This window comes from Lepidochelys olivacea, assembly GCF_965140295.1.
Source record: "Lepidochelys olivacea isolate rLepOli2 genome assembly, chromosome: 4".
NCBI lineage: Eukaryota > Metazoa > Chordata > Testudines > Cheloniidae > Lepidochelys > Lepidochelys olivacea.
Genome location: NC_140414.1, coordinates 128956122 through 128971333, shown reverse-complemented (window position 1 = coordinate 128971333; position 15212 = coordinate 128956122). Strand labels below are relative to the sequence as shown.

Sequence of the window (15212 nt, the reverse complement as noted above, 5' to 3'; positions counted from 1 at the left end):
CATTTATCTGTATTATTTACTAAATAATACAGATAACTTTGTCTGGAATTCTCTGGCATTTCCAGAATCCTAAGATTATATACCTTGTACTTTCAGTCTTGTCCATTTATGCTAAATTGTACTTCTGTCCTTGCAAAGAGCCCTGATTGTAGTGTCTCATATTATTAATTTAACATTGCTAAATAGTGATTTTTTTCCCCACAGTATTCAAAATTGCTTTAAAAGTTCTCCTATATGTCTTTTCTTGTGAGTTTACTGTTTTGAACCAATTCTCTTATGGATGAGGACCATACTTCAGTTAAGGTTTTGCTTTAAAAAAAAACAACAAACATACATCACCTCTCCCTCCAGCAACGTGCACATTGCAGGCTTAAATTTTAAACTGAAATGGCCCTGCCATCTTGGGCTGTGGAGTGAAGCCTGAATTTATGACTCTTGTCCCAGAGCTAGTAAATGTTGGCACTTTATCATTCTGCCGTTGTGCTGTGTGATGCAGGAGGGGAAACAAGGAGCAAGAACAATCTGCTGTTACCTGTGACTGGACGCTTTCTTATCACTGAAGTTGATCTTGGCAGAGCTATTCACTTGCATATGACTACCTCCTCTGGTCCCTATTTTTGACCACTTGATAAAACGCCAGGAAGAGACTAAAAAATTGTGCTTTTTAGAACACATTTTTATGTTCCTTTTCAGCAAGGCAAGAGTTTATTTTAATTTCACTTCCTGTCTGGAAGCCATAGTCAGATTTACAAGCATGAGATGTTAGGTAATTGAATCTCTTTTGTAGTTAAAATCCATATACAGTCAAAATCACTTTATCCAGTTTTAAAGGATGTTTGTGAGTGCTGATATGTAACAAACTGTACATTCGATCTATCTAGAATGGTGCTTCTCGAAGCCTACGTGCTGCAGTTTGGAGGTTTGCTGAGCTTGCCCATCTAGTTCGACCTCAGAAGTGCAGGTAGGTGATTCACATTTTTGGTATGTAGAAGCACTATCTGTCTACCATATACAAACATAAAACTGAAAAAGTAAATACAATGTCACTGGTGGCAGTGCTGCTTCATAATCCAAATGGACATGTTCATTTAATAAAGCTGTTGGCTGGGATTCAGTGGGATTCCTTTATGGTCCTTTGAAATTCTATATGTTGTGCATAATTCAGTGGTATCTATTTAGCTGTATTTTTACCAGAGAATATAATTTTTAAGGTAATTTATTGACAACCCCTCCAGCCTTATTGTGTTTCACTGCATTAAATGTGTTAACTGAAAAAAATCTATGCAATATAGAGTCACACAAAATACTTTACAAAAATGATGATCCCCAGTTTTCAGATGAGGAATCCAAGTCACAGATCTGAAATAATTACTTGCCCGAGGTTACCTAAGCCACACATGGCAGAGTTATAAACTGAGGACCCAAGTCTCCTGACTTCCTGTCTTTCTGAAACTGCTAAACCACACTGCTTTCCATTCTTACCTTGTGAGCATCTTTCTATAGTTATTTCTAATAACTATTTATTATTGTATAACCCAAAGATCCCATTAAGGATTGGGGCTTTTAGCAATAATTGGGGCTTAGTAGTTGTGAGCCTACCCTAGTTGTGAGCCTAACTGAGGGAAAGTGGATGGAAGCTTATGAAATAGTCCAATCTCTATAATAACAAATGTTGATGGGGGGGCGGGGAAGTAACAAATCCAACTCAATCTGTTAAATAAAATTTGTTTAGAAAAATTTGTAAAGGTGAAAAACAGACTGACTTAATCTAAGCAAAAAGACTTAATCTAAACAAAAACTTAATCTGTGGGACTGGAAATTAATGTGCCAAAACTGGTGTGTTGGAAATTAGGCCTAATTGGTGGATATGTTAATGAAGGGATGGGTTATTACGCCCATCACTTCCTTTTGGGGTCCTTAAACAAAGAGACTTTGTGAGGAAGATTGGTGCATGCAGACATTGCCTGGCGGAGAGAAGGGGAAGGCGCGAGCTTCATCATTCTGGCTGCCACCTCCACCATTTCCTGGGACCTTGGGATCTACCATGGAACTGTTGGGCCTTCATTGTCCTGATCCTAAAAGATGCCCTTACCAGACCGGGCCAGATTACATGGCCACCCCCATTGGCTCTGATTTAAATCCCAAACACCGTCAGAGATCTGAGACTTTGTCACCCTCTTGTGTGTCGTTTTCTTCCCAACCTTATTTCTTTCTCTTCCCTATCCCTCTTCTTTTGCCTTCTGTATAAGAGTCTGGCTTAGCTGGCCAAGACTGCATATTTTACAACACTGCTGTAAGCCTGTGACCGAAAAGACAAGCAATGTCTAAACAGCCCAATGCTGGTACAAGTTTGCCAGGTCTCAAAGTAGCTAATAAAATGATGTGCATGTGTTTCTCCAGCAGTGAGGTAGCTAGTAAAAGTGAACACCAGAGATGGAAGCAGTAGTATTTTTCTATCTCTGCTGGGTTTTTTTCCTCTTCCCTTTTGTGTGCATTTGTCTTGTTTTGTCTTACAAAACAAACAAACAAAAAACAGGATTGGACTTTAATAACCGTTCCAGCCCATTGGAACTTAGTCTCTAACTTAGTCTCTTTTTTCTGGAAAGGACAGTTATTACCATCTTTGATACTATCGAAAGACTGTTAAAAAAGGTTTGTTCCTTATAAAAACTCTGTATAGCTAAAGAGAAAGGGAACAAGGGTTATGAAATGAAAGCCTTATTTAGCCCTTTACATTTCAAATGCTTTAACTGTTTTTCTTTCTTTTCTATATCTTCAATGAAATGTTAAAAAAAAAAAAAAATTAATGGAGTGTTTGCCATGGTACTAAGCAGGCAGAGGTCTCTGTATACCAAAATCTGAAGCTTGTATGAAACTATTTAATGTTGGACAGTAACAGTTACGTTAACACCTTTAACACTTTGATTGTATGTAGTCTATTGAAATTAATACAACACGCCGCATTGTGTTTTGCTCTATACAAACCCTCATGAAGACAATGGTTCCTGCCCCAAAATTTTAGTTCATCGTTGTGTACTCTTTTTAATTCCTTCCACTTCTAATCACCATAATAGTGTATATGCTTGATTGCTGATATATTATATCTTTATGTATGTGTGTATATAGTATTGTTGTATAACATTCCAAGATTTAATGGGGGGTGCATTAGAAAGAATGTATCAAATGCTTATGATTAGATAATACGTTATTTGCCAAAAGAATTCTTCTTCCTGTGCTATAACTAGGCCATACTTAGTCAACCTATTGCCCTGTCTAACACGAATAAGTAAGCGGCCTGAAGAATCGGTACAAGAGACACTGGCTGCAGCAATACCAAAAATCATGGCAGCATTTGGCAACTTTGCAAATGACAATGAAATCAAGGTACAGCTGTTTTAAACTATTAAGAAACATTTATATTACACATGAGAACATAGTTAATCAACCATTAATCAGATGTTACAGACGGCAGTGTAACAGCTACCAGATTTGAATTATTAAAACATGCATTATTTATATTTTCCTCTACCCCTTGGATTGTTGATAGTAAATTTTAAATCAAAAATATTTTTTGGGTGGATGGAGGGGAATAATTTTCTTGTTTGCTTGCTTACTGACTTCTGCCTGTCTTTAAGTAACTTTTATGATTTTTTATTTTTTGTAACCTTTTAGGTTTTATTGAAGGCTTTCATTTCTAATCTTAAATCCAGTTCTCCTACCATCCGTAGAACAGCAGCTGGATCAGCAGTGAGCATCTGTCAACACTCACGCAGAACACAGTATTTTTATACCTGGTTACTGAATGTGCTTTTAGGTAAGTTTCAGGAAACTGCCAATTCTGTTTTTTCCAATATTACTCATGCCTTGAGGAAGTAGAAGCAATCTAAATTATAGTAATTCCTATGTTAGGTAGCTTTGCTTGCCAGCTTCTATCGTGCATGTTAGGTGTCACCAATGCTTGGTCTATGGTAGTGGTTCTCAGCTAGGGGTACACGTACCCCGGGGGTACGCAGAGGTATTCTAGGGAGTACATCAACTCATTTAGACAGTTACCTAGTTTTACAACAGACTACCTATAAAGCACCAACAAAGTCAGTACAAACTAAAATTTCATACAGACAATGACTTGTTTATACTGTGCTCTATATACTACGCACTGACATGCAAGTACAATATTTATATTCTAATCAATTTATTTTATAATTATATGGTAAAAATGAGAAAGTAAGCAATTTTTCAGTACTAGTATGTTTGTCAGTTTTTTTTATTTTTATGACTGATTTTATAAGCAAGTAGTTTTTAAGTGAGGTGAAACTTGGGGAGTACACAAGACAAACCAGACTCCTGAAAGGGGTACAATAGTCTGGAAAGGTTGAGAACCACTGCTCTGTGGTATTGTCGCATTTAATCAACATAATGAACAATTAGGTCTGTCCCAATTTTTGCCTTTTGTTAAGGGGACTTTACCGATACATAATGCCATATTTCTATGGTACTTAACACCTCTTCCTAAATCAGATAAATGCTATATCAAAACTATGGATAGATAATCTAGAAGCATAGATTAATGAAAAAGCATAGTCCACAAAATAAAATGACACAGCATTACTACTTAAAACATGTATATAATGAAAAAAGAAAAGTTGGAATAATCCAGTAAATCAGAACTTCCAGTGTGCTTGGAGGATCAACAGTTTCATTAGTCTGTTAACTATGAAAATGTCCTTCTAATTCTAATTCTAGTTCTGTTAATGGAATAAGCATGTGGATTTATTGCTAAAAGAATAAGACTTGGCAATGAAATAGTTGTATTTTTAAACTTTTATCAAGAGTTTAAAAAAAACTGAAATCAAATCAATGTTATGATTATTTCAGTGTTTAGGCTGGGCAAGATGGACACTGCCCAGTGCAGGTGTTAAGTGACTGTTCTCTAAAGTTGAAAGATAATAGTCAAAGAAGGGGAGCATGCAATTGGGGCATTGGGAAGGGTCGTTCTGGGATCGTTCCTAGATCTCTTCTCCATTTGGGAGCCCTCTTCTCCATTTGGGAGCTATAGAAGAGGTTCACCCTTTCCACCAAGTGAAGGGTTTCTGTTCATATTACGTTCTGATTCCAAAGAGAAAAGGAGATCTCAGACCACTCCTAGACTTGCAACATTTGGCCTCTGTCATCCCCTCCGAGGATCCAGGCAACTGGTACACTGCTCTCGACATGAAGGATGCATATTTTCATGTTGCTATACATCAGAGCCATAGAAGATTCCCAAGATTTCTGGTCAGCAACACCCATTATCAGTTTGTGGTCCTATCCTTCAGTGGGCGTGTATGCAAAATACATGGTGGCCGTAGCTGCATTCCTAATTAAAACACGGATGCAAATATTTCCATCCCTGGACGATTGGCTGATATGAGGTCTGGTCAAGCTCCAAGCAGAAGTCATTCTATCCTGGATCTGTCCCTTTTCAGTGTTCTGGTCTGTTGATCAATGGGGACAAGTCAGTACTCTCCCCAGCGCAGAGAACAGAATTTATAGGGGGGATTCTGACTTCTATAGTTGCCAGAGCATTTCTGCCTGAAGCCAGATTCCGGACAATGTTAAACATTTCCATAGATCTGAAAGCCCATCCACTTACAACAGTAAGAAATTGCTTCAGACTACTGGGACACATGGCCTCTTGCGTGTATGTGATTCGGCATGCCAGACTTTGTCTCAAAAAGTTGCAGGCCTGGTTCAAGTTGGTTTACTCCTCCATCATCACTCGTTGGACGTGCTGATTCAAGTACTAACCTCCTTGGACTGGTGGTAGATGGATCTGGCCAACGTATGTAATGGGAATTTCCTTTGCCCATATTGACTCTGCTTACAGATACTTCCTCTCTAGGTTGTGGAGCTCACCTACCACACTACCAACTCAAGCTGTGTGTTCTCAACAAGATTTGACCTTCCACATAAACATGAAGGAGTTGTGGGGTATTCATCTGGTTTATTGATCTTTACTCCTTCAGATGAAGGGAGAGAATCTACAAGTCCTCATGGACAACGTTGTGGCAATATTCTATATGAATGGGCAGGGAGGGTTCAGATCAGATTGTCTCTGTGAAGAGGCGTTGTATCTGAGTTTTGTATTGCCAATGCAGTACATCTCAAAGCCTCCTGGGAGTTCAGTAAGCGGATTGTTCAACAGAGATCACAAGCAGACTCTCAAGCTGAATGTGGTGAGATTAATTTTTCAAACCTGGGGGGATCTCTCACATAGACCTATTTGCTACTCTTCCTAACAGAATGTAGTAGGTCTTTTGTTCCAGGGCAGCGCACAGTCAGGGATCTCTGATAGATGCTTTCCTACTGTCTTGGAATGGCAATGTGATGTATGCCTAACCTTCCATTCCGCTCCTTCCCAGGGTGTTGCTCAAGCAGGATCATGCTTGTATGATCCTGATAGCCCTGGTGTGGCCACACCAGTGTTGTTTCTCCAGTTTGCTGAGTCTCTTGGCAGGGCTCCTTTGACACTACCTCTAGAACTGTACCTGATCTCCCAAGACTGCGACCTGCTACATCCCAACTTGGCTGCTCTCCATCTCATGGCCTGGATGCTACATGTTTAATGCCTTAGGAAGCAGTGTGTTCAAGGAAATGAACAAAAAATTCTCCTGAATATCAGAAAGCTACCCACTAGATATACTTACCTGTTAAAGTGAAAATGATTCTCCTTATGGTCAAAACAGACGGGTGTTTCACTAATCCTAGGAAAAAGAAAAGGAGTACTTGTGGCACCTTAGAGACTAACCAATTTATTTGAGCATAAGCTTTCGTGAGCTACAGCTCACTTCATCTCAGATAAATTGGTTAGTCTCTAAGGTGCCACAAGCACTCCTTTTCTTTTTGCGAATACAGACTAATCCTAGGCTCTCTCCAACGTATTTTGGATTAGTTGTTCACCGAAAACGAGGCCTATGAGTTAGTTCCATCAGGGTTTACCTGGCAGCTGTCTCTGCTTTCTACCCTCCAAATGTGAGCTGCTTCATATTTTCTGGTCCGATGTCAGATTCTTAAAGGGTCTGGACAGGTTATATCCCCATGTCATAGATCCCTTCCCTCTCTGGGTCTTAAATCTGGTGCCAGAAAGGGTGATGGGATTGCCCTTTGAACTGGTTGCTGCCTGCTCTTCGCTGCATCTCTCTAAGAAAGTAGCATTTTTGATAGCTATTACCTCAGCGAGAAGGGTGGTGGAGTTATGAGTGTTGGGAGCTGACCCTCCTTATGTATTTTTTTTATACATTTGTGTCTGCACCTCAAATTCCTGACTAAGGTAGTATCAGAATTCCACCTCAGCCAGGGCATATCATTACCAGTGTTCATAAGGATGAGGCGAGGCTCCATACCTTGGATATTAGAAGGGCCATTGGCCTTTTATGTGGACAGGACTAGATCTTTTATGTTGTCATCCCAGCTGTTCATCATAGTTGCAGATAGGATGAAAAGCCTTTCAATCTTGACGCAGAAGATTTCATCCATGATTTTTTCCTGCATACGCCTATGCTATGAAATTGCCAATATACCTCTCTTTGCCAGGGTGGTAGCTCTGCAAGAGGTCAGGCAGCTACCACAGCTTTTTTTGTGGGGAAGGGGGCGGGGGCTCAAATACCCATTGCAGACATTTTGTAGAGCTGCAGCTTGGTCATTGGTACATACAACATAAGTAGCAGTAGAAGTATCTTAGCTTTCCAGAGATGTAGCAAGTTTGAACAAATAGCTCTTCAGTCCTTGTTCAAGTAGACTCCGAATCCCACCTCCCAGTTTGAACTGCTTGTGATTCACCTGAAGTGGAATGGGCATGTGCAATCACTTGAAGAAAAATACCTTTTCTGTAACAGTTCTTAAAGATGTTGCACATGTCCATTCCATGGTCTGCTCTCCTTCCTCTGTATGGAATCTGGTGCTAAGAAACTGAGTGGGGTCTGGTACGACTCTGACTTTTGTACCATGGTGCAGCAGCAGAAGACAGTAGATGCTGCCTGTGCTGCCCCAGTTGGTACCGCCAAGGGAAACATCTCTGACTTGGGTGCACACATTCCTGAAGTGGAATGGACATGTGCAACACATCTTGAAGAACAATTACAGAGCAGGTTAGTAAACCTTTTTAGTTCTCTACTACTCTTGCTTTTTAGTGACACTTCTGCCATAGTATTTTTTTGGGGTAAGTAAAAGAACTGATGATGATGTCTTGAGTTAATGCATAGTACTTGTACTACTAGTAAGACAAGAGTCACGATAACTTTTTTACAGGTTTGTTGGTTCCTGTGGAAGATGAACACCCTACTCTTTTAATTCTTGGAGTACTGCTCACACTAAGGTATCTAATGCCATTACTGCAGCAGCAAGTAAAGGATACCAGCCTGAAAGGCAGTTTTGGTGTAACACGAAAAGAAACAGAGATTTCACCTTCTCCAGATCAACTTATACAGGTGAGAGTTGAATGGTAACTCTTTCAAAGTACTAATTGGCTTGTGAACCAGCAAACATCCTTGTAATGTACAGTATAATGGATTTCTCATATTTGTTAACTATTTTAGTTGTGAGTTGGGAGGGGTTCAGAGTTCACTTTTTGTCAGTATTATTCATTATTTGATTATATGTTTGCCCAGTGACTGGCAAAATATAAATATCACTGCAAAGCAAAGTGCAATGGCAATATTATGAATTAGTAGTCCTGCAGGAGCAAAGGACCATCACAAACCTTGCCACCTTCCGCTTCAAGTGCAAAGCACACTTATTTGACTTGCCTTCTCTAATATAGCAGTGTGTACCTTTTTAAAAATAAAAATCCTACCAAAACAAAACACACTGCACACAGAGTTTTCTCTGTGGGGAGAGGATGAGAGAAAACAAACTGCATGTGACAGATGTTAGTCACGTCACTTAGTGCACTACTGAAAGTTGCTTAGAACCTGTGGCTGCAAGGGTGGTATAAGCCTATTTAGAAAAGGAGATAGTTATAAATATTTACTACTAAGGATTCTTTGATTTATAGGTCTATGAATTGACTTTGCATTACACTCAGCACCAGGACCACAATGTTGTGACTGGAGCTTTAGAACTATTACAGCAACTTTTTAGAACACCACCGCCTGATCTTCTTCATGCCCTGACCACTTCAGGAGGCATTACACAGGTCAGTGTATCCAAAGACGAGTCTATCAGCAGAAGCCGCAGTGGAAGCATAGTGGAGCTTCTAGGTAAGCAATATTTTTGGCGTTTTAGCTGAGAGATCAACACACACTTTGCAGGCTCTTTAAATTCCTTAGTTAGCCAAAATGATTAAAAAAAATGTGTGTTTAAAACCTGTGTGTGGAAATGTCAGGCTTTTTCAGAAGCAAGTGTGTAGATTCTTTATGCATATAGAGGAAATTGGAAAAGATTGGAGTTTGGGACAATATTTCTAATATAAATATCTTAGTTCAGTCTTATGTTTTGTACTTGTATCTCCTTTCGTTTAACCAAAAGTTGTAAGACCACCATTCTAATTGATAACTTTATGAGAAAATTAATACCCTTCTTACCAATCTTTTGACCAGGCAGTGGTGCGTGGAAAGCTGATCTAATAAAAATGTACATTAACTATGAAAGCTCATTGCCAATTGTCTAGTTTATGACCAACAATGATCATAAATTCTCAGTGTAACTATTAAGCTTGTCTATAATTTTCTTTTAGGTTTTGATGCTCTTGTCTATGAAGTACATGTTCTTATAAATAAAATATTGTCTTAACTCTTTAAATTTCTGAAATGAAAATCTTCTTTTCCTATTGGATTTTTTAAAAAAACTTCACTTTTATGGTAAACTCATTTTTTTATATTAGACGGAAGAATGAATATTCCAATTGCTCTGATTTACAAGTTTGTTGCGAATAGATAGTAATTCAGCAGCCAGGCAAAAAAAGACCACAACGCTGCAATGGTAAATGAATAGTATATTTTTAAAAGTGAAAAACTTCAGTTGAGTTCTCCCCTTCCCCCCCTAGAGTGCAAAGAAGTGTCTGAGCACAACATTTTAGAGCTGCTCTACCTGACAAGGATTGAAACCTTAAAGGAAACACATTTTTCTATTTAATTTCTAATCTTTGTCTAATGGCCTTATGAGGCTGTTAGAATTCCTTCTTAATTTTAGCAGCTCTGTTCTTTTCCCTGATTTTGTTACTTTGTGATTTGCAGCTAGAGGGGGGTCTTCGTGCAGCCCTGTTCTGTCAAGAAAACTAAAAGGTGACTATCTTCAGAATCACAATTGCTTAATCACATTATTTTCTGATTTTTCACTTGATTGTCTTGCTAAATTTTGATTTCCATTCAGTAATGCGTTCCTCTTTGCAACTGGGATTGAAGAGTATAAATCTAATTTTTGTCAGAGTTTGACATTACAACCAAGATATAGTGAAGTAATTCAAAAAGCAGAAACGTTATTACTATTTTTTTCTTTGCTTTGCTGACAGAATTATCCTGATCATTACTGATGCAGCTTTCACATTTTCAGCACCATTTCTAAAAATTAATCTCTGAACAGGGCCCGGTTACCTTTTTTTACAACAATATTTGACCTGTAATGAAACAAACACAACAGTTAAGAGACAAATTGGAAAATTATGCTTTTTGATCTTTCTCACTGTTTCATTCCTTCACTAATGCATGTGTATGTCTTGCATGTTTTAAAATGCCACTTGTGGTCTGATCTGATTTGTCTGTCCTGTGATGACTAACACTGCTCACTTATGACTTAAAATGCCACTATCATTTTGATTTTTTTCTCTGTCACTGAGGTTTGTCAAAATCTTAGTTTGAGCTCTCATCCTTAAACATTCTGTGCACGGTTTGACCATAATAACGTACTTCATGTTTAGTCATACTTGTGTAGCTTTCTAAAGAAGCTCGATAGCAGGAATGGAGCCATTATAAACCGCACCCTAGGTCAGGATTCATTAGTTCTGACTCCTGCTGTGCCTGTGCAAAATCCCATTGGCTTCTGTGGCATTCTGTGTGGGAACAGGGGTCTGTGCTAGTGAATTCCAGTATAGGATTTGGGGTAGAGAAGGCAGTATAAGGGAGAAAAATACCTTTATTTGGATTAACAGTTTAGAAGTAGAATGGGGATTCAACAAGCATGTGTTGCCTCTACAGCAATTAGGACCTCTACAGCACCTAATTTACATTGTTCCGAATATGCTCTTTTCCCCCTCTAATTGGTGATTTTGTGTGTTTGAAAATAAATAAAAAATAAACTAGCCTTGACCTTAGTGTGATAAGAAAGTAGCTTAATGTGATTAAACTCTGATATTGCTGAATGAGGTGGATGTTTGCGAGCTACAGCAATAGGTCTATATAAGACTCTTTTTAGGAAAGATAAAGGAAGAGATCGTGTTGATAAAGTAGAACCTATTTCTATATGAATCTGGAAGCCAGTTTACTATGCAACAAAATTAGTGCAACGTGGTGTTCACTTTATACTAATAAAGGTATAATCTTTGTTTTTCATGTTTGGTTTAAATGTTTTGAATATAGCAGTAGGTCTTTAATAAAATACGTTTATACGTTACTAATTATAGATTAAACAGTCGTTAAATTCAGAAACATTAAACTCTCTACAATTAATGAATGAATATAATCCTCATTTGATAAAACACATTTTCACAGCTTGTATCATTGCTTAATGTCATGGTCCTGCCTGTTAGATGATCGTGAAATGAGAGCTGATATTGTAGTTTACATGTAGTTGCATGTGGCAAACTTTGAGGTCTGAAGGGACCATTGTGATCATCTAGTCTGGGGCCTGCAATGTGCAGGACATCAGAACCTTAGCCACCCACTCCTGAAATAGATCCCTGACCTCTAGCTGAGTTACTAAAGTCCTCAAATCATGCTTAAAGACTTCAATTTACAGAGAATTCACCATTTACCATAGTTTAAACCTGCAAATGACCCATGCCCCCATACTGCAGAGGAAAGCAAAAACCCCCCAGGGTTTCTGCCAGTCTGTCCCAGGGGGAAATTCCTTCCTGACTGCAAATATGGCAGTCAGACCCTGAGCACGTGGGCAAGATCAACCAGGCAGATACCTGAGAGAGAATTCTCTGTACTAACTCAGAGCTCTCCCCATCTAGTGTCCCGTCTCCAGCCACTGGAGAGTTTTGCTACTGGCAGTTGCCAATGGGCCGCATGCCATTATAGGCAGTCCCATCACACCTTCCCCTCCATAAGCTTATCAAGCTCATTCTTGAAGCCAGTTAGGTTTTTTGCCCCCACTGTTTCCCTTGGAAGGCTGTTCCAGAACTTCACTCCTCTGTTGGTTAGGAACCTTCACATAATTTTGAGCCTAATCTTGTTGATGGTCATTTGTTCTTGTGTCCACATTGAGGCTTAACTGAAATAACTCCTCTCCTTCCCTGTTGGTTGTCCCTCTGATGTGTATATATAGAGAGAGATAATATCTCCCCTAAGCCTTTTTTTGGTTAGGCTAAACAAGCCAAGGGTTGAACTACGGTTATTGTAGTATCCTAACTGAATTTCTTTACTTATGCATGTTTTAATCCCATACTTCATGTTTATTCCTGCATTTTTCAGTATAAATGAATAGCATATTCAGTGTAATTATCCCAGTTCTTCCTATGAATTTCAAAGATGCATTCCTCTTTTAGAGAAGACTTTAAAAGTTAGCAGAAGTAGATAGTTGCATTGAAGTGGATTTCAAATTTTGCCATTTACTGGCATATAGAGCATTGGGGTTCTTCTCTTTCTGCTGGGAGTGGGGCTATTGGACTTCTAATATGCTCCCCATGGGTCAGTGGGTGGAGAGGTGAGGAAAGGGAGGGAGAAACACAGCAGCATTTGATTCCACTCCCAGCACTCTGTAATATCCTGTACTCACCCTGAAGCAATAGCACCAAGAATCTGGTTTTAGCTTTGGTTCATGTTTGGGCTATATTTTGAAGGCTGTCTTGTCAACCATAAGACTAAAAGACATATTTTCTAAATGAATGCTTACATATTGGACCACAACTGTACAGCATCTTAAAAACAAAAGGGCAATTATCTGGTCATTAACATGGCCACATAATCATATTATACAAAGGGTCCTGAACAGAGCTAAAGTTGACATCAGCTTTTGTTCATAACCTACTTTGCACTTAATCTTAAAGGTTACCTTCTTGGGAAACTGAAAACTGTTCCTTTTGGTTTCTTTAAAATGTCTAAATGCATGAAAGATTGGAAAATGAAATATCGTCTTCCCTAGTTTTGGTGGAGGAAATTCTAGTAGGAGTTTTCTCATCCCTTCATGGGTATAGGTGCGTGTATGTATGATTTATCATTGATAGTGTGACTGGCCTGCACACAAAGTACAGCGTCTGTCCTGAGGACCTTGAAAATCCAGAATATGTGGATTATAAAAAATGCGAGGAAGCTTGGAGCAGTGGGCAAATTAGTAGCATGCTACTTGTAGTATCAGAGAAGTAGTGGTTTTTAGGAAGGATTTGAATGAGGAGAAAGTGTTGAATCTTTCCAGGAAAGTGTTTATTTTCCTAGTTTGTCCAGGTTTGAATTAAATAAGTGTTACAATTTTTGGATTGTAAAATTTTTTTTCCAGAAAAACCCACTCTCTTGGTAGTTCGGTCTTCACTTATCTGTTTTGAGATCATCCCACTATTCCATTTTTTGCTAGCGGAGTGGAGAATTCAAGACTTTACATTTCAGTTGTAAAAACCAAGCCAAAAATGACCATTCCTTTATCCATCAAGGAGAAATAAAAAGGGCAAAAACCCACTTATTTTCCCTTTGTTGGTCACCTTTAATGATCACATACTGAGTCTTCTATGCTTGAGGTTCAGAACAAAGTATGACCTTAAGTATACTCAACCATTTTCAGCATGATTTAAATGACCTGTAACTTATATCACTTAATTATTTTAAAAAAATGTTCTTATGCTTTTACAGCGTAAAAAATAAAAAAGAGAAGCCTAAACATTTGTTGTAGAATAGATTTTTTTAGTTGTCTTTTTTTTTGCATTATTTTTCCTGAGTACTGTAGAATTGCACAATTCCATAATGCCACAACTACATTTTTCCTTATAGTGCTCTGCATAAAGACAATTCTGCAACTCTGTATTATCAGAGCTGTGTTTCATTTTTTTTCTTCACATGAAAAATACAAAACCAAGAATGTTAAATGCAAATGTCTGTGTTGATGCAGCCTTGTGGCTGCATCATAAAAGAAAACAAAATTGGAAATGCAAAACAGAATTCTCTGCCACACATTTTGGATTACTGGTTAGTCTTTCTAAATATGTAGTTTAGTTTACTGTATAGTATGTGTCACATAAGCTGCTAATACCATTATCACAGTAACTCTTGTTTCCTGGATCTTTTTAAATGTTTTATCTTATTGCATTAGGTGGGGTTTTGCATCTTTGTGTAACCTATACACACTTTTTTTAAAAGCCCTGGTTGAGCACCCCATTATGGGATTTATTAGGCTGCTTTATTAAACTCAGACTTTGCATCCCCCACATGCTTTTGAATTTACTGAGTGTGAGCAGCATCCAGCCATGGACTTGCTCTGGCCTTTCAGGCTCACTCCTGGGGTGCAGACTGCAATGCTGGTTACCCCTTCTCGGGATGTGGAGCCCAGCAGCTGAACTCGCCTCGATCCCAAGACTAGTGTGGACATCCCAAGTCTCACCAGGAGCTCATGCATGCCTTCTTCAGAGCTCCATCCTCGTGGGTACTCTGGATTACTGTTTCACCCTTTGGGGATTTTGTGACAATTAAAACCAGTAACACACAGACTTTGCAAACACACTTCTAAACCACACACACTTCCTTGGCCAGGTCTATATTTTGAGTGCTTTGCTGGTATATCTATATTGGTACGTGTATGCTGGCAGAAGGCTCCTAGTGTGGATGCAAGTTGTACCAGCAAAACTGTGCTTTTACTGGAATAACTGCATCTACATGAGAGGCTTTTGGTGAGACAGCTGTCAGTCAGGGATCACACCTCTTTACACCCCTGACTGACAGAGCTATGCTGGCAAAAGTCTGTAGTGTAGACCTGGCCATAGACAAAGCATACGGGATATACAGATCTATGAAAAAATATCAAACACCCTCCTTCTTTTTCTCAGCCCTTCTGAGAGCCCTTCGGGTCTTAATCAACATCTTCCAGCAAGTCCA

At 38.9% G+C, this 15212-nt stretch overlaps 1 protein-coding gene across 2 annotated transcripts in view; it reads left to right on the top strand.

Moving 5' to 3' along the window:
* Positions 1-15212, top strand: part of HTT (huntingtin) — a 183800-nt gene that overhangs the window by 18769 nt on the left and 149819 nt on the right. For both annotated transcript variants that reach the window (XM_084626754.1, XM_084626753.1), the window contains exons 5-10: positions 882-961; positions 3246-3384; positions 3673-3814; positions 8287-8465; positions 9032-9236; positions 10212-10259. In XM_084626754.1, coding sequence (XP_084482880.1) covers positions 882-961; positions 3246-3384; positions 3673-3814; positions 8287-8465; positions 9032-9236; positions 10212-10259 — 793 coding nt within the window. The remainder of the gene's footprint in view (positions 1-881; positions 962-3245; positions 3385-3672; positions 3815-8286; positions 8466-9031; positions 9237-10211; positions 10260-15212) is intronic.